Source organism: Rattus norvegicus, chromosome 14, assembly GCF_036323735.1.
Source record: "Rattus norvegicus strain BN/NHsdMcwi chromosome 14, GRCr8, whole genome shotgun sequence".
NCBI lineage: Eukaryota > Metazoa > Chordata > Mammalia > Rodentia > Muridae > Rattus > Rattus norvegicus.
In genome coordinates this window covers 6,187,738-6,214,185 of record NC_086032.1, presented here as the reverse complement: position 1 = coordinate 6,214,185, position 26,448 = coordinate 6,187,738, and the positions used below count along the sequence as shown (strand labels likewise).

General features: G+C 47.0%; 1 protein-coding gene across 4 annotated transcripts in view; it reads left to right on the top strand.

Annotated features, from left to right (window-relative positions):
* The window catches only part of Aff1 (ALF transcription elongation factor 1), a 162,985-nt gene that overhangs the window by 114,663 nt on the left and 21,874 nt on the right, over window positions 1–26,448 (top strand). For all 4 annotated transcript variants that reach the window (XM_006250632.5, XM_006250633.5, XM_039091821.2 and 1 more), the window contains 7 exon segments: window positions 6,135–6,179; window positions 9,114–9,200; window positions 10,585–10,621; window positions 12,224–12,275; window positions 20,787–20,841; window positions 20,965–21,002; window positions 23,128–23,281. In XM_006250632.5, the coding sequence (XP_006250694.2) occupies window positions 6,135–6,179; window positions 9,114–9,200; window positions 10,585–10,621; window positions 12,224–12,275; window positions 20,787–20,841; window positions 20,965–21,002; window positions 23,128–23,281 (468 nt within the window).

The following is a 26,448-nucleotide window of genomic DNA, read 5'->3' as shown; positions in this document are numbered from 1 at the left end:
ATGCCAGGCTAGCCAGTCCTCAGGCTTTCAGGGATTTGCCTGTTTCTGCCCCTGTCTTGCCTCAGGAGCAGTGGGAATTACAGACCTATGTATGTCATTTGTCAGTTTTCGGTGGGTTCTGGGAAGCCCAGCTGAGGTCCTTTCTCAGAGTGAGCTCCTCTGTCCCTTGTTCAGTACTTCAGTGCTAAAATGAGAAAGAGAGCTAACAGTTGCCTTTCTCTCAAGCCAGGACTTTCTAGTTTCGTTAGGAAAGTGAGAGCAGGCTCAAGCCCGACGCTTATCCCTCAGTCCACTCTGGGAAGGTGGCTGCTGACCCAGAGGCAGCAGTCCAGTGCCCTGCTGTGTGGTGACTAGGGCAGGTTTAGTACTGCTGAGGACAGAAGGTTACAGAGAGGGAGGACCACAGCCATAGGGAAAGGGTCATGAAGGGTCAGGAGCTGGAAGCAGGTGGTGGACCTCGAGACGGTTTTAATTTCAATCTAATGTTGGTTTCTGTTTGTTGGCTTGCTTTCCCCTTCGTTACGTTTCTTTGCTTTATCACTAAGGGTTTAGGTTTTTTTGTTTTAAAAAGCAGATAGACAGTTTAAACATTTCCTGCTGTAATCTCAAAGGAACTTATTCTTTCTAGATGACACTGATGTTGTAATTGTTTTGTGTATTATTCTTAGTCATAACTTAAGCCTAATAGGCAACTCTAAACCCGTGATCCAGTCTGACACTTGGACTTATGCAAATGCTGACAAAACAGACTATTTTTCTTCTGTTACTTATAGTTATGGTATTACCTCATCGGTAATGTCCTATATAGAATATCATATATTCTCCCCAGCATATGAAGCTTCCTTGTCCGTTATCATAGTTGCGTAATAATTCTTTATCGGTACTGTAGTAGTCAGAGATCTCAAGTGTTTGCAGACTGATCTGAAACCTTGTAACCATGTTGTTTGGAAACATCAGTGCTATAGTTCTTTTTTTTTTTTTTTTTTTTTCCGGAGCTGGGAACCGAACCCAGGGCCTTGTGCTTGCTAGGCAAGTGTTCTACCACTGAGCTAAATCCCCAACCCCCGGTGCTATAGTTCAAAGGATACATGTAACTAGAATTTGTTAGGATGGGATGGCTGGGGGCATGGCTCTTAGGTAAAATCTTTACAATGTAACCATGAAGCCCTGAGTTGGGCACACCAGAACTCAACATAAAAGCTGGATAGCGCATGCTTGGCTTGGGGACAGAAGGAGCAGAGACAGGCGCCAGATTTAGTGAGAGACCCTTCCTCAATATGACGGGAAGCAGTAGAGAAGGCACCCACATTTCTGGCTTCCACATGCTCACCCACACAGCCTCTTCCTTTTTTCTCCTGCCCTCCAGCCCCCTTTTTGGGAGCCATTGCCAAAGGGATGCTAGGGTTTTGAACTCTGTTCTTCTGCCCCTGCCCCTTGCATCTGTCCCATAGGTGAGGTCGTGTAAGTCTTTTGGCTTGTTGCCAATCCACTTGGGCACTTTTTTTTTTTTCCTTTTTTCTTTTTTCTTTTTTTCGGAGCTGGGGACCGAACCCAGGGCCTTGCGCTCACTAAACAAGCACTTTACCGCTGAGCTAAATCCAACCCCCCCCCCCTTTTTTTTATTTTTAATTCATCATTTTCAGTGTTGCTAAGGAGAACTAGGGATAGATAGTTCCTGCACTCCGGCATCTGCTTGTTTCTACTTCATTAGCTCAAGTGTTGCTTTATAATTCAAACAGCCTATGGCACCTAATGTGTTTCCAAAGCCCTCACATTTGAAATTTATTTTAGTTTTTTTTCTCATGTGTATTTGTGCATTGTGTGCATGCTTGGTGTGCCTGCTTGGTGTGCCTCTCTGTGGAGAGGCCAGAAGAGGGCTGGCTTCCCTGGAACTGGACTTAGAGATACACGGGTTCTGGGATTCCTACCCAGATTTCTACAAAAAAGCAGCATGTGCTTTTAAGCACAGAGTCATGTCTCCAGCCCCAGAAATGTGAATTCTATGTCTGAAGAAGGGATAGACCAGCAAATGTTGTTAGTGGAGTCTATGAAGCAGGCAGCGTGTGGTCAGGTGGGCTGCCCTCTGCCTTCTTGGAACTTGTAACCTAGAAGAAGCAGAGGAGGTAACCTGATGGTGTAGAGACAAGTCCCAGCTCTACAGGGACACAGTACAGACGACTCTGGGGGAGTCATGCTATAGCAGTCTCTGGGAGTGGTCTCAGGAACACCATGGCCAAAGGGGATCGGTAGAGCATGGTTTCACCTCCCCCTGAGCAGGAGGACGGAAGGGGAGGAGAGTTTCAGGCAGGGCGACAGGAGACTCAACTCACAGAGCCAGTGGAACAGGGAAGCAGCCGACAGCAGTCCAGGAGGCAGTGTATTTGAAGAAAATGTCTATGAGAAACGGTTAGAATGTCTTTCGAAACAGCCGGTCACATTATTAAATAATACTTTGATCATTGGTGTTGGCACTGGACATTTCCTTACGTTGATTCCCTTTGCCAGCTCTTACATTTCCACGGCAGAGCATCGACCTCATGCTGCTCCTGTGAGGTGGTTAGATGTGGTAACTTTCTCCTTTATCACCATAAGGAAATAGTCCCAACAGTTTGAATTGTATCCAAGATCACAGAGCTGGTCCCGAGCAAAGAAGAGAGGCCGGGATCTGGCTCCCTCTTCAGTATCCAGCCTCTGTGGCCCCCATTTCCCGGTAAGCCTTCATGAAAATAGCATTGTTGTAAAAGTGCCATTCTGCTGAAACCTGACGCCAAACCGAGCAGGGCAGGAACTGGTGCCGGTCTCAGTCTCTGCGGCGAGCTGTCTCTTCTATTCCGCTTGTTCAGTAGTAAAACAAAGACCTTTGCAAGAAACGCCTCATTTTTTGGTGTCAGGACCAGGTGTCTTTCTCAGGCCATGGTCAGCATTCTGCTTCTTCTGTTTCTAGAGCTTGTGGGTGACCAGCAGTGAGAGGGGGGTGAAGTATGAACTCCTCAACAAATGGTTTTGGTCATGCACAGAACAGAAACCCGCTCCTCCTCCAAGGTTGGCGTGTATGTCTCAGGCAACATCTTCGGGAAGCCAGTTTGACAGGATCTTTAAGCTCGGCTCGGCTGTTTCAGAGCTTTTGCGCGACCTTGCGTGACCGTTTTTAATCTGCCTGTTGTAAAAAACTGCCTACCACAGTGGTTGATATGAGAATGAAACTGGATACCATACTCTACCCCCTGAGACATTTGAATTGATCTAAAGGCTTTCGGAATAGCGACGTCCACCTCAGGGTCGATGGGCGCAGAGTGGAGCAACTTTCTCCATGCCAGGCTAGCGATCGATTTCGTAATCAATGGTATCCGGTTGAGGACATAATAGCATGTAAGGAGTTTAATGCAGCGCCGAGTATAGCCTGAGTCCAATCAGCAGCTGCCGTGTTCTCTGCTTAGTCAAGTAGGGTTGTTGTTCTAGTGTTATGGTCGTACCCCAGTGGGGAAGTCACCGTGGTGGAATGTTGGTCTCTATATAGAATCCCGTGTGATGTGTCATCTGATGTACAGCAGTGGTGGCCTGCCTACTCCTGGAACACAGACGCCAAGTGTGGAGACAGGATTGAAGATCTGGGAGTCAGTCAGCTTTATCCTGCACACCCCTAGGAGACCCCTGCTCCTCTTGACCAACTATTGATTTTGCTGTTGTGTTTTATCATCTAGTGTTCCAGAAGGAGTCATTTTCTAAATCTACTATTGAGTTTCAACTTCTTAGCCAGGACCGAGCTATGAGAGCCTGGCTCTGCTCGGCAGGAGTGACGGTGCCTAACCTGAGCTCCACGGGGTGGGGGGTGGGGGGTGGGCCTGTGGATTTTAAGAGCAGGGTTATTAGCACACAGGTTTCTTTCAGAATCTCTTTCCTTCTTGGAAGTTTCCTTTCAGAGGCAGCCCGTCCTTACTACAGAAAGATGCACTTCTCTGACTTGCTTTTGGGGGGTAAAGGGGAGAGAGAGGAGATTCGAACTCTCAGATGAACATTGAGAGACTTGCTTCTTTTTTGTTTTACTCTTATTACTCAGGGGAGAGTGTGGTATATGTATGTGTGCACGTGCATACGTATGGTGTATGTGAGTGTGCAGGTGTGCATGCATGGTGTATGTGGGTGTGCATGGGGCACAGCACAAATGTAAGAGGCCAGAGGTAAACTGGGATTTGGTTCTCTTCTTCTGCCACCTGGCTTGTGGGCACTGACCTCATCATCGGGCTTGGTAGCTCTAACCACTGAGCCATCTCACCAGCCCTTTTAAATATAATAGGTTGAGGGAGCCGGGTGCACATAGGTGGGTTAGGGAGAGAGGGGATGAACAGTAACACCACAGTAGGTCACGGTGTGTGTGGATGTGAATGTGGGCAGGAGAAAGCACCAGGAATCATGCTATCCCCGGGAAAGCAGAATTAGAGGCTTCGAGGATTGCTTTCAGCATTCTGTGAGCATGGTGTCACCGCTAAGGAGGATGCACCTTGGAAGGTCGCTGCCCACTGTATTCTGATTTTGGAAATAATTGGCCAGCTCTTTGGTTGGTCCTCAATCAGACCATGCTTCACTGTTTTCGTCGACTGCCAGATGTTTCAAGGGCATTCCCCATCTCAGTCCCAGGCAGGAGGAGGGACCGTAGTTCAGAGACATCAGAGTCCTAGTCTCTGTGTTGATTCAAGTGCACTACTGATGGTGACTTTTCTCTAAGAATGGGTATCAATCACTGAGACTAGTGTATATTCATATTTTATGCCCAGGTGAAAACAGCCTTTCTTTTTTTTCTTCTTTTTCTTTTCCCCTTTTGTTTCTGACATTTATGCTAAGAATGTGGCACTAGCATTTGGTCCAGGTTTTTTGACATCTTTTCATGGAGTTTGGAAACTAAAAGCTAGTTTGGCATGTCGAATGTCTGAGGAGGGAGTCGACAGATGCTGTGGAGTAGGAATGACCTCAACCCTCATGCCTTGTACCCCAGAACTTCCTGTCCATGTCTCATAAATCAGAAGCTCCAACAATGTCCACAGGTCACTTCGGTACTTGGTGAGCACATACAGCTCACTTTGCGTTTGTATTTCGACCTGGCTGTACTGTCTTCTTTCGATCCTTCCTAAGTTGGAAGGAGACAAAATGGTGGCTAATAAACCCTCGGTTGTGAATCAGCATCCAATGCTACAGGATGGGACACTCTGCAGTTGTAAGCTGAGGAAAGGCTACTCTATACCTGCCTGCTGTCTGTGGGGTGCTGTTCTGTCCGAGGCATCACCTTCTGGGTCACCGTGGCAGCAGAGAGATGAAGGGCGCAGGGTGCGTGGTGCTTGTGTGTACAACGGCTCAGGATTGACACAGAAGGGGCTGTTCCACTGAAAACGATAGATTTGTGGGCTGCGTTCCAGGTTTCTGATGTAGGAAAACTGTTTTGGATTTAGCCCTTTTGTTTTTCTTTGTGTTTAAAAGTACATGCAGACTATAAACTGGAGTTTTTGCAGTAACCCGCATCTGATGCTTTCTGTTTAGCTAGAGAAGAGGTGGAGGCAAAGGGAGTCAGTCTTGGCTCCAGGTCTCTCCCATCTCATCACTCCCTGTGCTGTCCTTTATGCACATAAAGGCTTGTGCACGTGGGTGTGTGCACACATTCGTGTCCGTGTTCACTCATGTGCTTTTAGAAAGTAAATATTACAGTGGAAGTGAGGTAGGGCTCAGTTTTAGTTTTAAGCAAATATTTGGGGGCTGGAGAGATGGCTTAGCATTTATGAGTTCATACTACTCTTCCAGAGGACCCGGGTTTGATTCATAACACCCTGCCATGCAGCTTACAGCCTAGTGTGTAACTCCAGTTCCAGGGATTGTGACAGCCTCCTTTGCTGGCTTCTCTGGGAGTACCTACATAGATGTCACACACATGCACACACATGCACACGTACACGCACATGAATACAGACAGAGGGGGTGCCTCCAGCTTCCAGCTCTTCCCTAGGATGAAGTTGATGGTGCCTTCCTCCTCAGGGCAGTTGCTATTGTTCCAGTAGTAAAGGGTGGGTCCTGAAGCCAACCCACCACTGTCATCAGTTCCCAGCGCTGTCGAGGTTTTTAAATCGAGCTCTCTCTTGCTTCCTTTGCAGCAGCCGTACTCCAATGAAGTCCACTGTGTTGAAGAGATTCTGAAGGTGAGTTGATAATTACTGTATCGTTTGAAGAAGCACCGTACCCCTCAGATGCACACCCACGTGAGTCCACTCTAGTGAGCAGTGCCGGTCCAGCGCTCTAGCAGATTTTACTCGCTGAGATGAAGTTTACAAACAACAAGAATTTAGAGCAGTGTTTTTTGAAATCCTCAAGTTCTGCTTTCCCATAAAGACTGAGGGCTGTGCTCATCTCCCAGAGAAGAAACACCTTTTACGGGCACAGCATTAAATAGCCCTGTGTCCATGGTCTAGCTTTTTATGCAGTGAAACCTGGTACATACGACCTCTTTCTTGAGATCTTGAAACTTGAAATGAGTGGACGCTAGTGTGATGGTGGATGCTTTAGTCTAGAACTCCACTGCAGAAGCGGGAAGGTGATCTGTGTGACTCAGGTCAGCCATGGACACTCAGTGAGATCCTGTGACGCACAGGCACGCATGCACACACGGAAATGGAGGGTCATATTCAGACTTCCACGTTGGGTTGTTTTTGTTTGCTTGTTTATTTGGGTCGTGCGAGCACCTTGTTGCTATAAATGTATCACTGTGTGCATTGCCTCCTGTAAGTGTATTGTCACACACCTTACCCACCTGTGCCCACACATACATTACCCACTTGCTCTGGTTTTCTTGCACTGGAATGATGTATTCCTTTAAAAAACAACAAAACAAAATTAACCTTAGTAGATTCTTGAACTATGAGCTTTCTTCCCTCAAGTCAGAGGAAACTGCACAAACTGTCACATGACCCATTCTTTTCTTTGATTCCTAGGAATTTCAAGATTAATTTCTTGCTTGTGTTCAGCAGTTGTAATAACCTGGGGGGGGTTTCCTCTGTGTTTCTTATTTCCTCTATGACTTATGATTTGCTTCTGTTGGTCTTAATAATACTCTTGTATCTTTTATTGTAACGTTTGGTTCTTTTAAGTTCTAGATCTGTGGATTTTAATCTCTACTGTTCATTATTTTTTCTCTAAAATACATATTTGCCCCAAATTTGACTCTGATACCCCCCACCTTCACTGCAAAGATACTAAGCAGTGCTGCTATTTGCAGCCAGTAGACAGGAATATTGGTTACACTCTCCATTGTGAGTTTCACTAAAGCTCCAGTTTCCCTAATGTAATGCCTAAGGCGTTTTGGGAAGAGTGGACGTTCTTCCGGACTACCACAGACGGCCTAGAGTCCACAAGAGTTACTGTACCTCTCAGCTGCCAGCTTTCTCAGGCCTCAGGTGATGTTAGAACTGATTGGTAGTTAAAAGTCACAAATATCACAATTGTAATAAGTTATCGGGAAACATTCGGATGATGTTTCAAGCTCTTCGTCGACTTCCACACTTAGAAGTACAGCAAAGAGCTCACTGCCGTCTGATCGAAGAAGTGCCTGGAACTCTGTTTCAGTTGAATGTGGTGCAGCTTCTGAGGTTGGGGTTGCATTCTCAAATCTCAACACCTGAGTTGCTACACACCCGGCCTTTCAAAAAATCACCCCCTCCCTCTAAGTTTCTACTCGGTGTATTTTTGCCTTCAGGTATCCACTCACTTACCAAAATAATTCCCACCGAATAAGCGGTCAGAGTTAGTGATGTCTGCAGCCCAGGATTCAGGCCACTCTTCCTGGCTGACATTGATCCAGTTAGGGCAAAGCAGATGGTCTGCAGAAGATGAGGCAGGAGTACACTCTTAATAGGAAGTATTCAGGTCCCACGCCAGGGGCTGAGGAGACAGCTCGGTGGTTAAGAGCTCTCTAAGAGCTCAGTCAATGCTGGCCAACATTCTCGCCTGTGGCTGTGGCCGCTCACAGGGGCAGTAGGAAGGGCCAGCGAGGCACTGCACGTGTGCACTCCCCACATGTGCCACCTTGGGTTACCGGGGAGCTGGGATGACATCACTGAAGGGAAGCCAAGCGGCACCTTGAGCATGGGGTGCTAGGGGGGAGGAGGCCATGCAGTGAGACTAGGGTCTGCCTCTGGGGACAGAGTCGCAGGGATTGTTAAGGTCCTTTTGCAGCTAACTGTGATCACGTGACCTCATTGCCTTGGCTTCCTGCAGGGCTTAGGCTAGTCATTTAGGTCTTTTTTTTTTTCTTTTCTTTTTTTAATTTTAAATTTGTCAAAAGTAAGTTTCTTCGTTTGTGAAATTCTTATCTAACATTTTTGCTCTCTTCCAGAAGTGTTTGTGTGCACGTGTGTATACACACTTATGTGCACGTTTGTGATTATGTGCTTAATCAACAATACCTGTCTCCCCTCAAGTGTTTAAGCAAAGCAACGTAAATTCCCCGATTGTGCTGAGAAACATATTAATTTGTAGCCTTTAACCGAGGAAATAGGGAGTCACGATTAAAGTTTAGCTAGGGAAAGTAAATGTCCCGCTTCTGAAGCCCGCTGAAGGTGTTGCCAGGGAAGGGTCAAATCTATTAGAACCCTCCCGAGCGGAGCAAGTGGCCTCAATGACTTGTTTGTTTAAGTCCAGCAGGAAAGTTCTTCCTTTGAACTTCAATAATTCCCGGAAGCTCAGTGGAGAAGCTAGGGGCAGAATGTGCTGAACCGGGGCCCTTCCCGGCTCAGCCTTCCCCTCACTGCCTGCTGCTTCGGTGCCCAGGGCTGCCCAGGGCTGCCCGAGCCCTGCTGGCACCTGCTGAGCTCTTGTGCACTGTGATGGCCGTCCATGCTGGGCCCGTTCAGTTTCTGCTCCACTGCCCTTAAGCTGGTCTTTGTCAGTTTTGTAAGTTCAGCTTCCAGTGTAGCCTGGTACAAGCATTGCTCCGAAAGCAAATGGAATAAGAGCCTGTGAGGTGGTTTTTTTTTTTTTTTTTTTTGGATCTCCAAGTCCACTTCGAGGTTGTAAGTTCAAAACTAACCCGATGTTCCACTTACATTTGCCTTCTCTCCCTTTTCCAAACCTCTTTCTAGGAAATGACCCACTCGTGGCCGTCTCCTCTGACTGCCATACACACACCCAGTACAGCCGAGCCGTCCAGATTTCCTTTCCCTACAAAGGTAATTCCATAAATCACGACAGGCACGATATCTGGAGCAGAGGGAGTGCCGGGTGTACCGCTGGTGCCGTCTCCTCCACCGTGAGAATACAGGGTGTTGCTCTGATCGTTGATGGCTGGGATCTTTGGAGACTGGGCTAAAGGTCACAGTTTGGCTTTTACGGTACTTCAAGGCTCTTAGATACGTTATTCTCCTTCTCATGTTGGTAAGAATGTCCTAGAATCGTATAGGGCTTTATATACATCTTGCAGCATTCAGAACGTCTTAATCCAGTTTCTGTTTTGACGGCCTATCCCCTAGAGAATATAGGGAGAGGGAAACAAAGCGAGATAGACTGACTAGAGTTTGGGTTCTAGACACATACAAACCTTGCTTATCTCATACTTCCTCAATTTTTTTTTTTTTTTTTTTTTTTTTTTGGAAGTGAACAGCTAACACTAATGTTGGTTTCCAAAACAACCAAACAGGCTATGGACATGTTTTCAGTGGCGTATGGAGACAGCCGTCCTTTTCTTTTTGGCTTATACTTTAAAATATATTTTTCTGTTTTATTTTCTGAGTCTGGGTTTTTTGCCTGCATGCATGACTTCGTGTGCCCACAGAGATCAGAAGAGGCTGATGGCTCCCCCGGTACTGGTGTATTAGATGATTGCGAACCATCCTGTTGGTGCTGGGAATCAAACTCTGATCTGTGGGAGAGCCAACACCCCTCCCAATCATGAGCCGGCTCTCAGTTCCCACTGCACACGTTCAGAAAGTATCCTGAGCACTGGGGCCTGTCTGGCTGGATGGGCACGCATTCAGATTTCTAAGAACCCTTTCTATGGTCCTTGTTTTCAGGCACTCTACCTACAAACCCCGTATCCCCGTATTTAATACTTTTAAACGATAATAACAATACTTTTAAACAAAGTATTATTATTATTTAACAATCTATAACAAAGTATTTAACATTATATAACAAAGTATTTAATAACAATACTTTTAAACAAAGAAGATCCATTAATAATGGCTTTCAAATAAAGCCTTAAGCCATGCAAAAACAACTGTCCAAACCCAAAGGAAAAAGTAAATTCTCAGAAAGCCTGGAAGCAAGGAAAGTGATTCCACGCAGAGATCAGATTGGTCAGCGTCTGTCTCCTCTGTTCAGTGTGACTGGCGATTGACTGGAGGCCCGGGCGGTTTGTGGCACACACACAGTGGCATGTAGGAGGGAGGCGGGCAGTTTTTGTCATGTGGTGACATGTAAGTGTAGGCAGGCGGTGAATAGACCGATTGTCCCAGTCACTATTGGTACACTTTTCTCTACATTTGAGTTTTAGGCAACTGTCGTTTGCTATAAAGTCTGCACGGTGCTGCTGTAACAGTGAACTTTTCTTCCTAGGATCCTCTGCACATCAGTTCTGCAACCCAAAGCCAAAGTAAGTGAATGCCTACAGTTTGTATCGCCTTACAGAAGAGAGATGTGTTTTGCTTTTGCTTTTAATAATTGTTAACAGACTTGGTAATGATACACACATAGCAAATGCCCACAGGAACGAAACAGAACAAAGCCCTGAGCCACTCTGTAGGTTTAATATGAAGTGAGCTGTTTTCGTTAAATTCTAAACAAATACTAGTTAATATTACACGCAACATTTTTAAAGTTTTTGTTCGTTTGTTTCTCAGATTTATTTATTTTATGTGTACAAGTACACTGTAGCTGTCTTCACACACACACACCAGAAGAGAGCATTGGATACCATTACAGATGGATGTGAGCCACCATGCGGGTGCTGGGGATTGAACTCAGGACCTCTGGAAGAGCAGTGTTCCTAACCAATTAGTCTCTCCATCCCTTGTTTCTTGTTTTTCAAGACAAGGCTTTTCTGTGTAGCCCTGGCTGTCCTAGAACTCACTTTGCAGACTAGGCTGGGCTCTAACTCAGATCCGCCTCTAGATGTCTAGGCCACAGGACAACAATTTGAAAGTGTGAGAGCTGCTGCCACCATGAGGAGCAAGTGGGTAGCTGCAAGCACAGAAGGGTTTAAGAGTAGCTCACCCAACATTGGTCCCCTGGACCCTGTGTCCAGACAAATCAGTTGCTTCCCGGCTGGCACACTGCCTTACTTTCGGTCGCCTTTAGGGTACATCAGGGCAGTCCTCAGGGATGAGTCTCTCTGCAGCACTCTGCTGTTTCCCTGAACTTTCTATCCTGGATCCGGTTTTGTGAGCTAGGCTCTCACCGGTGTTCCTGCTGGCCACTGCACACTGTACACCCAACCTCACCTGGGACAGACCCAGGGCTTGACCCCTCCACCTCTCCTCATGGGTTCTCCTTCCTGAAGGTCTTCACTCTGGTAGAACCCCACACGGTCTCTCTGATCCAGCCATTGCAAACTTTCCGTAATTTGCCTTTGGTCATTACAATCCTGGAATCAATCTCAGGACAGTAAATTTACATAATTGCCCCATGCACTTACCTCAGACTGCCCTAGGTTGTAGATGTTTGTAGGCCTGTTTAGTGTCCCTCGGGCAACTGCAAGCACGTTTGCAGACGGGGCCAGATGTCTGTATATTGGTTTCTACAGGGGTGTCTATAAATAGGCACTAAGTGAATGAATTAGGCCATGGGAGATTGTCTCCAGGAGGGACAGGTATGGGAGAGAGGCTGTGCAGTCGCAGATGGACCTGAGAGTCAAGCCAGGTGGGATTTGAGAACAGAATTGTCATGGCGCACCCATGAGGGCCCAGTCGACTGTCACCAAGAACAGGAACCGTCCCCCTCAGTTAAGAGCAGGTTGGATCCCACTCTTAAGCTCTGTGTTCAGAGTGGCTCTGGCTGAATGTCCATTGCTGCTGTTCTGTTTCCGAATAAGCATTCTTTCACGAGACTGTAAATGCCGTGCCTGAGAGGCTGCGTCACGTGCAGATCGGTAATGTGCCTGGGTAACCGGGAGAAGCAGAGAAGAGGGAACTTAGAGCGAGCGGTTGTATAAACCTCGTGTTTCCATGCTGTTCTGACTGTATCTTCCTCCCCACAGAACAATACGATGCACCTTCAAAAACCCACCCCAACCCCCAGCAAGGAACATCGTAAGTAAAAATGGGAAACGAACCCTCATTCATTAAAATCTGATAATTTGCAGCGTCGAGATTTCCCCTGTAGGTCCATTGTGTAGGCTGCCCCTCCTCCCCCTGCTCTCAGTTCATGAGTTCATGAAAGGGCTTCACTGTAGAGGGCATAACCCTGGTTATGGCAGATTCAAGGTTTATGCGCTGTAGGGGAATGTGCTGAGGGGTTTTCTGGAGAGAAAGGCTTTGAGTTATTATTTATGCATCGACCGTGGAACTCCAGAGGCTTTCGCTTTTAGAACTTCGAACTTAAGTAGCCCTAGCTTTGGAAATTAACTCTGGGAGAAGTGCGGGATGAGATTCTTCTGCCGTTTTCCAGCCCATTTAGTGTCAGCGTCCTGTTCTGCCCCCTGCTGGTCTTGTCCAGGTCAGGCACATCTAGATGGGGTTTTTGGAAACACTTAGCTTTCATGCTATGGGTGTTTCCCTCAGCATTTTGACCCAATTTGTTTCTCAAAAGTATCCAGTCACTATTTCTTTACCGCCTTCCCCCTGGAAGTAATTTCCAGGGACTGAGTGAAGTGAGATCCTCAGGCTTCTCCCTCTGTGTCTGTGGGTCTCCCGCACCCGTGCACTGACAGGTTAGATGGACGTTGCATGAGTTCAAAGGCCTGCTGCTTTCTTCTGTGTGTCCCCAGTACCCAAGGAGTCTAGAAGAGGGCATTAGATCACCTGGAACTGGAGTTATAGGTGGATGTGAACCACCATGTAGGTGCTGGGATTTGAACTCTGGTCCTCTGGAGAAGCAGCCAGTGATCTTCTACGCTGAGCCATCTCTCTAACCTGTTTCTTCTATTTTTTTGAGCTCAGTATTTGTTGCCTGTGTTTTGGAGGAAGGACACTTCCAAAAGATATCAGATGAGTTAAAGATATTATTATTACATCTCACAGTGGAGGTTGATTTCCATGTCAACATAGAAAGATAGATGAACAGTAGCCTAAGAGTTTTGACAGATGAATTTTTATCTTCTGAAGGATTTTTGTTTTGTTTTGTTTTGTTTTTTTGCTTGATCAGATTATATATTAATGTGCTCTTGGTAGATGAGAAGATTTTCCTTGTTAGTGTCCTCTATTTGAAAAAGAGAAATCTCAAAAGGGTTTTCCCTTTTCTGGTTTCTGTTTCCATTTTGGGGGATTTGCTTGCTCCTAAGTACTGGCAGTTTTGAGTCACTGGATTAAAGTATGGAAGAGATAGGCCCAAGGACCAATTCTATGGGAGTCTACGAGACTGCCCCCAGGCTATCAGTCTCTGTCTGTACTTGTCTGTGATGGCTGGAGGTTGGGGATCAAGCCCTGGTCATGGGAAAAGGTCCGGGCCATTGCTTTCTAGCATCCAGGAGGGAGAACTGAAGCCCAGGGCTCACTGGGCTCAGCTGAGCAGTGGCACTGCGGGCAGGAAGCAGCTGCATTTCTGCTCATGAGAGGAGGAAGGGTTGGCTGCTGCTGTACCCCAAAGGAGCCTGAAAGCGAGTGGGCAGAAGTCACTTCTCCCTCTGTCCATCACATGCAGCCCTGGGGTCCTAGGGACATCATAGCAACCGTGGGAATCAGAGAAGCCATCGATAAATACAAACCACTCATTCATTTTTGAAACAAGTGCCCGTGATGCTTGTAAGAGAGAAGCAGGGCAGGGTGAAATCAGGATGAGGGCAGTCAGGTTTGGGTAGAAAGAACGTGCAGGAAGGGCCACTGAGGCCGGGTGAGTAGATAATAAAGCTCGTGTAGACTTGGTAGTTCTGTCAGGCAATGGGTTCATCACGGTATTGAGAAATGCCAAAGTAAAATGTACCCCCCGGACAAAGGCATTCCTTCTATGTACCTGCCTTTAGGGGAGAGCGAGTGGATAGGACAATCCAGTCTATTTTACTATAATGCTACAATGCTAGAATGCGCTCACAATTTGTATGGAAGGTTTCTTAGTGCTATTGGTTCATTTGATCAGTCAAGTCTCACTAGTGTTGTTGAGCGTGTTTGAATGGCAGGAGGCAGGCGGAGCGTCGGGGCTGTAGTCTAATATTCCTGGGACGCCAGAATTGATCATCACAGGGCTATTTATGCTTTGGTTCGAAGAGGAAAAGCAACCTTCGTCTTACTAGGTCTAGAAGCAGCTAATCCATTTAAGAGGAAGACTGAGGTCCTACCTCCTACCGCTGGGCCTGTAGTCTAGTCTTGGGTGCAAGAGCTCAGCAGTAGCGGGATGTATACGTAAAAGCAGTGTGTTCAAGTACACATTGCTCGAGTGTATGCGTGTGCAGGTCTCACGCTCCTGTGGACCCTGTCGGCAAAGCTCTGATGGTGACTGTTGCCTCCAGGTTCAGGGCAGGACATGTTTGTTTAGTGGCACTTAGCTGTTGGTCCACTTCCTTCCCAAGATGTACATCTGCAGTTTCGGGACAACACACAGAACGTTTCCTCTTCCTAAGGTTATCGTGTCCTGTGCAGTTCCTCGCTGGGAGTGCAGGACACTTGGCAGGCCCTCGGGGAGGTCACAAGCTGTAGAGCGCACCCCACTGTTCCTGCAGCTTGAGTCCCCTTCTCTCTCAGGGGTGAGCGATGCATGGAGAGGTGCTACCCCCATTTATTTATTCATTGCCTCTGAAATCTGTGAATAAAGGAATAAGAGACAGGACTTCAGGGGTACCTAGGGTTGGATGGGAGGGAAGGGCTGAGTTGATGGTAGCCAGGGGAAGTGTGATTTTTCTTTTGTAAATAATGTGAGTATTCGAGTTGTCTCCAGTGCTAGTTTTTAAGTTCCTTTGTACAGATGGGAGGGGGGCAGGAGTCGGTTTACTGTGTCTGAATCAGCGCAGTACTTAAATGCCAGCTGGAAGACTTGACCGGCCTCCTGGCACTTCCTTGTTTTCTGTTTTGTTTCTCTGTGATTGATGCAGGGGATTGAGCTGTAGGCCTTGCTCATATTCCTGGGAACTCACAACCCCAAATCCCTCAGCATGCGCTCTGGTCACACGGCTTCCTCGTCCCCATTAATCTCAATCATATCAGTCTAAGAAAATTCATTTTTTCCCTCTTGCCCATTTTTATAGAAAGTTAGCTCATGGACGATGTTTTACTTGGATACCCCTTGGCAGCTCTAACCAAGAGTGTTGTTGACAGATAGGTAGCATCAAAAAGTAGCTACGGCAGGTGGAAGTTTTATGTTACTGGTTGTCGAGATGCCGCCAGCCCAAGTACTTCAAGGACACACACCTGGGTTGTCCTGTATCCGGTGACGGATTTTTGTAGTGGCCAGCACTGCTGAGTGTGCTACACCTGGCTTCTTGGGAAAGGGCTACCTTGTTTTCAGTGATAGAGAACCTGGGGTTATGGGAGTACACAAGGACCTCCTTAACTTGCTTTCAAGGGGGAAGTGTTTTGTGTGTTTCTGGAGGAAAACTAGAGGTTTACAATGAGGGGAAGTAAGGATGGACCTGCTGCTCCTCCCCCTTCTCCTTCCTCCTCTACCACAACCCTTCCCCTCCCTCCCTCCCTCTCTCCCTCTCTCCCTCTCTCCCGCTCCCTACCCCCTTCTCCCCTGTAAGCCTTCAGTGGCTTAGGATCTGCTCTTTTCTTTATGGTATGATCTCTCCTTTCTTTATAATTTGTAGCCTCCCATGGCCTCCCACAGGCAACTGTGGCCCATATTTCTGCCCTGTTTCCAAAAGGAACCAGAAGTCAGGATTAGTGGTACCGTGAACTTAGTGCTTGGAAGGCTGAGGAAGGGGGAATCCTTGTGGGATTGGAGACAGTTTGGTCCACCTTGTGAGATCCTCTCTCCAAAAGGCAAACGGACCAATGCCAGACCGTGCTCAGGAGGTGGAGGCAGGCAGGCCAGCCTCAGTGCGTTCAAGGCCAGCCTTCTCTGCATAATACAGAGCTACCTAAAAAAAAATAGGCAAGCACTCAGAGGAACAAACGCCTGAGTGTTTGTAAATTTGGGCAATCCCAGTTATGTCTTGGAGTTCAGCCTCCCCCACCCTTCAAACACACCCCCAAGTCATTTGGGGGACTGAGTAACATACTATGTGTTTGTATCATGTTTGAGCACACGGGGTATGAACACACGGGTGCCTTTTCTCTTGTATTCAACACACCGACCACCATCAGGACTTATTACAGATAGCCACTGTTGACTTGATTCATTCCATTCACTCCTTAAGTAAAATGCTACTAAAAATTAAGTCAGAGATATGAGCTTATTTAAATAGTTTTGGGGATCTTCGGTGCTGAGACTATTGGCAGAGAGGTCCTTGGAAAAACCAGTACTAGGAAGTGGCAAGAAAGCAACACGGTAATGTTGGGGCGACTGACGGAAACATGCCTACCAGGGCCTGTCTGTTCAGAGGAGCGGAACTCGGAACCCAGTCACACAAAGGCGCCCAGGCCGCCTGTATGTAATGTCTGTGTGCAAACTGACTTCACCTGTGCTGGAAATGTGGTCACACTATGTGCGGTCCAGAGTCCCTTTTCTGGAATGTCGGCCCCCTGTTTGAACAGCATGGGCGTAGGGCATATGTGGCTGAGTGCTTTGCAGTAACGGCCTTTGCTCTGGAGCTTGGAAATGACGTTAAGTATTTGACTAAAGTGTGTGAGGTTCAGTTATTTTCTTCTCACAGGGGGAACTAGAATATTCACCCCGATGGCCTAGGCACTGTTTTATGCTAAGTTCAGGTCTTTCTCATTTCTCATAGAACTCAGATTTAAATCCGTCAGGCCCTCTAATTTTTGTTTTGGCACAGCAAGGGGATCTCACAGGAGATGGGCTGGGCCTCTGCATCCCAGTTCTGTATGAGGGGCCATTTCCCCTCACTCACATACCCGGGCCTGCCGTTTTTTATTCAATTTTTATTCGATTTATTTCAGCCTGCTTGATTTTCATTCTCTCCCTCCCACACTTCTTTTTCCCATTTCTGTTTTCCTCTCCCCATCTCTCCAAACTTTGGATTTGTTTGCCTCTTTCCCGGGGATTGAACCCAGAGAGAGCCCATGACTCAGAGCCACGGCCCTCCCGCCAACACTTGGTGTGTGCTGTGTTTTAGGTTGAGGCACATGGAGCTGCAAGTAAATATGCCTTTGATTTTGCCATAGAGGAACTCACAGATAAGGAGGAACACACCCCCGGGGCTACTGTTCTCCTGACCTGGGTTTTATGGACAGATGCAGGACCCCTATCTGTGGACCAGGCCTTTTACAGGCAGTGCCAGAGAAGGAATTTCTTTTTTTTTTTTTTTTTTTTTTTCTGGAGCTGGGGACCAAACCCAGGGCCTTGCGCTTCCTAGGCAGGTGCTCTACCACTGAGCTAAATCCCCAACCCGAGAAGGAATTTCTTAAGGAACAACAGGGAGCTGCTAACTGCTGTCTGTGCTCTTAAAGCACCTCTCCGGTACCCAAGCGCCGTACTTTCAACTTTAGAGATTGTGCTTTTTGAAAAATCATGGCACTTACGAATTTTCCCTGTCCAGCAGGATCTGATTATGGTTTTCAAATAAATTAAATTGTAGGTGTTATACAAATTTCTTATTAAAAACTTGAAACTGCTTCTGACTGCCTGCCTCCCGGTAGTGTGCTGACGTATGCTGAGTGGCCCACATCTGGTGATGTTGTAAACTGATTTGTGGAAGGTTTTCTGGCTACTCTTAGCTGGAGCAGCAGACACAGACAGCGTACTTTTGTCTTCTGGTTCTCCTATGACACATGTTGGGTCTTTGGCTTTTTTGTTTGTCTCCTTGCTTGTTTTGAGAATCTTATGTACTCCAGGCTGTCCTGGAATTTGTAGCTGAGTTTAACCTTCTGATCCGCCTCCCCCGGTTTCAGGCATGTGCCACTATGCCTGTTTTATTCTTGTCTTCATTTTCATCTGTCTGTCTGTCTGTCTGTCTGTCTGTCTGTCTGTCTGTCTTGTCTATTGTGTGCATGAATGATGATGGTGAATGGCTAGAAGACAGCCAGCAGGACCTGGGACTCCTACTCCAGGCATCCTGCTTTTACCCTCTGAACCATTTGACTGGTCCAAGACACTTGTTTTTCTGTTGAAGAGAGCATTTCTCTCAGTAGACCAGGCTGGCTTTGAACTCAGACCCTCCTGCCTCAGCCTCCTGAGTATTGGTGGTGTGCACCACCACACCATGCCCAGCTAACTTTTTATTTCTTTTTTTTTTTTTCTTTTTCTTTTTTCTTTTTTCCAGAACTGGGGACCGAACCCAGGGCCTTGCGCTTGCTAGGCAAGCGCTCTACCACTGAGCTAAATCCCCAACCCCTTAACTTTTTATTTCTTTAATCAAATACATTTCACTCACAGATTTTTTTGACCGTAGGAAACACAGAGTATATAAATGGCACTGATGTCTTACCTAAGTGACAGGTTTCACTTTTCCACTGAATTTCCTACATTTTAAATCTGTAGAAGGTCCTCAGGCCCATTTTCAGCAGCCCTCCCTCCCGGAGCACTGTCTCCACTTTGAAACATCTTGGATAGCTTTCATACCAACAGACATGTCTTGTTATTGACTTCTCGTCCTGTACGACTTCCAGAAATCTGTAGAGGTTTCATGGTACCTGCTGTTTCCGAATGAGCTCAGAACTTTGTGTGCCTGGGCTTGTCTTAGGAGAGCATATCCGTCGAGGCTAATGTGTTAATTCAGTAGCAAGGGGGAAACATAAAGGCTTTTTAATTCTCTGCTCTGAATGGGAGTGTGGTGGGATTACAGGATCATTTGTGGTGCATAAATTAAGAAAGATTAGTTTTATACAAAAGAAACTAAGAGATGGTGTTTCTTTATACCGTTTTGTCTGGGTGTTTAATACCAATACACTTTACCAACGTTGCCAGGCTTCCCCCAACCTGTGGTGTGTTATACCTTGTGATTTTCTTTTTTTCCAAAGATAATACCTTCTATCTCTCCCTGTGCCTCCTAGCCAACCCAACCTAGCAGCAAACCTGTTGAGTGACTTTTTTTTTTTTGCATACCATTCTGATGGCTAACTGCCAGGTCCCATGACTGAGGACTGTGTTTTCTAGCCATGGTAAAATAGGAATTTGGTCTCCACTTGGTAAACATTGAGCAAGATCTTCAACTTATAAGTAGCTAAAATTTTCCTCTCTCTGTCTCTCTCTCTCTCTTTCTCACCCCACACCCCTCTTTGTTTCTAGACAAGGTTTCTCTGTCTAGCCCTGGCTGTCCTCAAACTGAGAGATCCCCCTGTCTCTGCATCATCCTGAGTGCTGGGGTTAAAGGCATGAGCCACCATGCCCAGCTTCAGTTTTTTTTCATTTTTTTTTTTAAAAATGTACACAGGAAGATGATTAGCACATGTGCTGGTGAAATAATGCCTTGGCGGAACTGCCACACCACGCGGGTCATTGGTGAGAAGCCCAGTTCCGTAATTTATCGCTTCAGAAAATGCAGCCGCCATGTTTTTACCCTGGGCTCCTGAAGGAGCCATGGCTTCCTCCCTGAGGAGGTATTTTTGAGATCTTCTGAATGAGTTTTAATTTGCTTCCTGGTACATAAGTAATATACAAGCAGATTTTTTTCCCTGTTTTACTTCCTTTTGTGTGTGTGTGTGTGTGTGTGTGTGTGTGTGTGTGTGTGTGTGTGAGTGATAGCCATGCCCTGTAATATTAGAGAGAAATGTGAGAGACCCTCGATCTCCGGTGGATCTCTGGGAAATGTTTATGAATGGAAGGATGGTGGGTACTGAGGTTTGAGAGAACGCGCAGTTTGGGAACATTTTTAATGTTAGGATTTGTCATAAGCCAGAGTGCCTAGCAATGTGTAGTAATACAGATTTTAGGAAATGAGCTGACTTTTTTTCCCCCCTTACCAAAATTAGTAGTGGTAAGACTGAAATACACTTTCAACAGGGCCGTTTGCAATATTAAACTAAGGAGAACATTGAGCACCAATTTGTATCCAAGTGACCAAAAGAGAAGGATTTTTTTTTTTTAATCTGCTAACAACAGTGCTCAATGTTTAATAGTGTCCTTTGGGCAAAAATGAAGGGGACTGTTGTTGGTCATCTTGAGGACATTTTATGTGCTTGTTTGGCGCTGTTTAAATACCTTACATCCTTTCGGCATCGGCACATGGGATAGATGATCGCTTATTTTACTTGTGCGGTTTAAGGTCACTTGCTGTCCTGTATTCTCTTCGTCGTCTTGGCTTGTGTGTCTGGACGTTTTCTCTGAACAGGAGTCATGGGCGTAGTCATAGGGCACATTAGAAATGCTCACCAGGATTTCTCTGTAGGATTCCAAAGAGGTGGCATTTGGGGCTTTGGCTTTGCAAGGAGCTTGGCTGATCCGTTTTCGATGTTAAATGGTAAAGCTTGAGTTTCTAGAAAATTGAATTAAGCAAGCACACAGAGCGAGCCTCCAGCTTACCCCTGTCTATCCCTCATCAGTGTCTTTAGGCGCGTGCTCTATTTAAATGCCAAAAAAGTTACCAGTTCTCCTAAGTCTGTTACTTCTTCTAGCATGCTCGAGGATGACCTGCAGCTCAGTGACAGTGAGGAAAGCGACGTGGAGCAAGTGAGTGTTGAGTTCTGATGACACCAAGAATACCCTAAGCGGGTCGGATGCCATCCAGCTGCTTGTCCTAACCTGTGTTTCTGTTCTTTCCTGCAACGTCTTCCCCTTTCTGTGAATGTCCAGGCCGTGGAGAAGCCTCCGTCCCCACCTGCACCTCCAAGGTACAGTCTGCACGTTCCGCCTCCCAAACTATTATTGCCTTCCTTCCCACAAACCACAGGAGAATAAAGTCCCAAGGATTTGTAGCTTCATGAAAGGGGCGGTGCTTGTCACAGCTGAGGATAAGTGCCAGTTTGATTGTTCTAAAACTCAAGTCAGCTGGTGGGAGGTCCCTAGCCCTGTGGAAGTGGAGAAGCATTGTTTTGGATGTTAAGTTCCTTTGTACTGTGTGGTTGGAGAAGTGTCTTGGTAAAGTGCTTGCCTTCTGAGTGCCAGGACTCAACCCTCAGCAGGCAGTCAGGTGTGACCGCATAGTCTAGAGGTGTGGAGGATTCCAAGGCGTTCTGGCCTTGCCTGGCTTAGTCTGTGAGAGGCCCTGTCTCAAATCTGGAGGTCGGTCGAAGAAGACACCTAATGTCAACTTCTGGCTTCCACACGCACATGCATTCTCGTGTACACTTGTGCGTGTTCGCTCTCACACTCACACACACATGTCCACACACGCCCAGCTGAGCCAGGGGTGACGAGGCAGATCTGTGACCCTTGAGCCTGGGAGACGGAGCAGGAAGGCAGACAGTTAGAGGCCAGATGGGATATGGAGCTTAAATAAGCTTTAAACACAGTTGGCCATTGGCTTTGTGTGACGAGTGTTTGGACAAAGGAGACCATGCATTTGTGAATCTGGTAGAAAAGCATGTCCTCTAAATCAGTAACATTGAATTCCTCCAGGACTAGTTCCCAGCGTTCCTGGTTGGAATTATTTTTGGGGGGCGGGGTGGGAGGAACACTGCTTTTTTTTTTTTTTTTTTTTTGGAGCTGGGAACCGAACCCAGGGCCTTGCGCTTGCTAAGCAGTGTTCTACCGCTGAGCCAAATCCCAACCCCTTAAAAACTGTTTTTAAAAGTGTGCTATACTACTATATTATTGGTCTAAGGTAGAAGATACCTGACCCTCACAGTCAAAGACCCAAGCTATCTTGCTGCCATGCAAGGTGGTCAGCCACTTGGAGGGTCACCAGAAAGAACTTGATGGCTTGGTTACGTTAAAGGAAACATTAATTATACAGTCCTGTACTCAATCTGTCTGTTCACATCCAATCTTGTTAAAATCAGTAGTGACCCGTGTTGACTCATAACATATGACAAACTGATCATAGGTAAAAGCTGAGGGGAAGGCAAATGTGACAGCAGAGGTCAGGAGTTAGCTAGGAGCAAGAGTTTTCTTCACAGTGTGTCGTTCCGCTGCCCTGGCCCTGGCTGGCCCTGCAGCTGACTCAGCTGACGGAGTCCTGAAGAGAGGGGGGCATCCTGGGATAGTGTTTGCTCTAAAATGACACCAGCCAGTGGTTTTGTTTTTGTTTTTGTTTTTGTTTTTGTTTTTAACATTATTAATTCACTATTTAATAAGGGTTTATTTTTGTGACTATTGTAGGTAGGTTTGAAAACGTTGGAAGTTAAAGATTTCTGCTTTAGCTAATACCACTTAGGGCAGCTTTTAAGATCGCATGTGGTTTGAAACTGTGTCTATCCGCGATCCTTATGCCTTCTCCATGGGCCTAGAGTTAATGGCCTACCCAGCTAGTCATAAAGAATGGCCCCTTGTATAACTCCACCACAAACGGTGACTGGGTGCTTGCCCGGCCAAGGGACACCCTCTGTCACCAGTAGCTTTTGGTTGCTATGTAGTTAGGCCCTGTGTAGAGAATACAGGGGTGTGGGGGAGGGTTGCCCACTAGCTTTTCTTTTATACTTTCTCTTTCGAGCTATCTATGGCAATCTTCGTGAGCCACATAGTAAATGTTTTAGCTTCTGTGGGACATGTCTCTGCTGTAACTGCTCAACTCTACGACTGCAGCATGAACGCAGCCATGGAGGCCCTGTGAGACAATTGCAGGTGGTGCTAATAAAACTTTATTTAGGAAGCTGGGCTGTTATTGATATTGATATTGATATTGATATGTGTTGTTTGTAGCTTGATGGGAGGGAAGTACCAGAAGCTCTTCCCTTGCCGTGGCCGGCATTGGTGCGCGCTTACTGTCTAGGAGCAGATATGGATAGGCAGAAGCGGATCGGGGAAGAAATCCTGTGTGTGTGATCCTCTTGACCGTACCCTCCCGTTGCTTCGCAGTGCTCCGCAGACGATTCCCGAGCCCGTGGCCTCAGCACATTCCAGTAGTGCAGAGTCAGAGAGCAGCGAGTCAGACAGTTCCTCCGACTCTGAGAGCGAGAGCAGCTCCAGCGACAGTGAGGAGAACGAGCCCCTGGAAACACAGGCTCCCGAGGTATCGTGTCGTCCCCCCCCCCCCCCCCCCCCCCCCCGCCCCACCTCAGAGCACAATGCAAGATGGCAGGATGTCGGCTTTGGGGCCAGGCATCAGAGCTGCACGCTGACCCTACCACTGAGCCATCCGACCAACCGACCTTCAGCAGTGCTTTCCCACTGTACGCTTCGACGCTCCGTAAGCGCTTGGCAGTGGAGACAGGCTGGCCTAACGGGGTGTCTCCGCGGCTCCAAGTGCTGCTTTCTAAGCGTGTTTCCTTCCACTGTTTCCTTCTGAAAAGGGAAACTTGTTTTAGTTGAGTAGGTTACTGTATTAGTGGATTAGATGAAAGCCCTTTGAAGTTTCAGGAATCTGTGGTTGCAGTGAAAGAAACGGGAGCTAGAAACGAGTCGGTTCTGTCTTTGAGGCTACAAGCGCCGTGTAGTACATTGGAGGCCAAGTGCCTTGGCAGGAGGACTCTGGTTCTTGCTTGTCCTGCCTCAGGTAGAGCAGGGACAGCTGAGTCTGTTGTCACCCACAGTTTGAAATGGTGTAAAGATGACCAGCGCGACTGGAAGCCCTGGGGACTGCGTTTCCCTAGAGAACTCATACCACGTGCTCCTATTCTGAGATTGGCTGTAGAGCTAACAAGGTTGCCACATAGCCTCAGCGCCCGCCTGAGTAGCTGTCTGAAGATCCAAGCTCAAGGAAAGGGAGGGCATCGTTTTTGTTTTTGTTTTTTACTGGATGGGGCCAGCCCTTATAGAGACCGCTGGCTGCCTCTGTCTTTAAGATGAGAGCGCCAGGAAATGAGGCTCTCTCATAAGACAGTGTTACATTCTTCCGAGTCCATCTCTGCGAGGTGGCTGTGTGCTGGGATGGGGTTGGGGTGGGGCTAAATGGGGAATGAGATCGAGACATGCACGAGCTGGGCTGTTAGGTGTGACTGTTCCTGGCTCTCAGAGCAAGTGCTGGGCCGTCCTTCATTTCTGTTCTTTTGAGGTTTTTACAGTTCATAGACCTGGGTCAGCATTGACTACATCTGAGGAGCCTTTTTAGAGTTTAGAAAGCAACTCTGTGCTCTCTCTCCCTGCTGCCTGTGGCACTGACTGTATGGAAGTGACTCTTCTGGATCTGAGGAGGAAGGGTGATGGACGTGCCATGTAGGCCAGATTTACGGCAGGCACTGTTTTGCGGGGTGGGGTGGGGTGGAGGTTCTGTCTTGTTTTTGTTATTTTTGGTACGGAACACAGGACATGCTTAGCATGCGATCTGCCACCGAGCTGTGTCCTTAACCCCGAGTTTCGTCTTTAGTGTGAAAAGTGTGCATGCTTGTAAGATTACTCACAGAAAATGTTCCATAAAATAGCGGAGTCCGGTCCCAGTAAGAGTAAGCTTAGCACGTCCGGCTGTGCGATTGAAATGTATTCACCGGTGGACTGTTGTTTCTTAGGGCCTTGGCTCAGTCCTGCTGCCCCTGAGAACGCAAAGAAGAAAAGTAGAAAATGACTTAATCTTATCTCTATTGTAAATAAGTATACGTCTTACTGATCAAAAAGTGACCGACAAGAAGCTCGCTCTGTTAGCACAAGCCTATAAACCTTACCCTGAGGACTCTAAGGCCGGAGGGTAGCCTGGGCTAGGTAGCGTACCCTAGCCCAAAAAGCCCTATCAAACAGAAGTCCAACAAGATAGTCCACCAACTTCCTAGGTGCAAAATAACCGTTCCAAACTCTCGTTGCTTTTTTAAATCATTGCAGTGAAGAAACTGTGTCTCTGCGTGAGGTCAGTGGCCTCTGCCAAGACTGGGAATATCTTGTCATAGTTTACTTTCATTCTCCCTTAGGTATTTAACTAGTTTTTGACCCCTTTGGAATAAATATCTTCTAAATCTCCCTTTTTACTTGAGAGTTACATGAATTATATAATCAACTGCATACCGGCTTTAACTTTCTTACCCACCTCTGTCTTTAATTACTAATTAACTAGTTTATTACTTTTGAGTCAAGGTCCTGCTATGTGGCTCTAGACAGCCAGGAACTTACTCTGTAGAGTAGGCTGGAAGGGATCTGCCTGTCTCTCTCTCTCTCTCTCTCTGCCTCCAGTGCTGGGATTAAAGGCATGCACACCGTCATGCCTTATTTATTTGGTGTGTGTGGCAGGGGCACACTCGTGAGTGTGGCACAGTTGACAACCTCAGAGCTGATTGTCTCCATTCACTTTTACACGAGCTCCAGGCAACAAACTCAGGTCCATCGAGTTGTACGATGTAAGCACATACATATTAGGTATGCCTGAAGAATTACGTGTTGAGCCACAATTCATTGTAAATGCACACACATTTGTTACTTCGGAGGTTAGGACAACTATAAGGGAGCCCTGACACATTCAGAACACTCCCTCTGCTTTCTTTCCTTCACTTCCAGTTTTCAATATCTAGGCGTTTCCACCCTTGAGGGACAAGGGGATGAGGAAAAGGAGGAGAAAAATGAAAAGCCAAACTGATCCTAACCCGGCACTTCTGTCTGAACATTAAGAGCTGATTTCCCCGAACCTCTTACTCAAACCCAAATAATTCCTAGCCTTAAGCAGCCACGTCGTTTGCAACTTCATTTGGGTTCAGAGGAAGGACTGTGTCTCCTTGCTGGGCACACGACTCAGGTTTCCCGTGAAAGTGGGCCACGGGGCTCCCTCTTGGACATTCAGGAGCACAGTGGAAGTAAATGTGCGCTATTTCTGTAACTAGGACATTCCTTTAGGGACTCCATACTAAATGCATCTCAGTGTTGCTCTGTTTTAGGGATAGGGCTGCGTGGGTTCGCACGTGAATACAGTCTAAGCAGCTTCCTGGTGATTGGCTGAGCCAGAACCACAGGTGTTGACCCTATCCCAGGCTTCCCCAAGGAATGGTGGAAAGGGTTCCGTAGAAGCCACCAGTAAGAGTGGGTCTTTGGGGAGATGTATGGGATCTTCTAAGAGGTATAACCACCACTCTCTCAACCAACAATGTCTCTTTCCATATGCTATATAACTCATCAGAACAGTCCAGCACTCAGGAGCAGCTTCTGCTCATGCAGAAGACCTGACTTGGGTCCTTAGCACCCACACTAGGCTGCTCACAAGCACACGTAACACTTGCTCTAGCCTCTAGCGAGGTAGCTGTGCTCATACCCACTCCCTATATAATT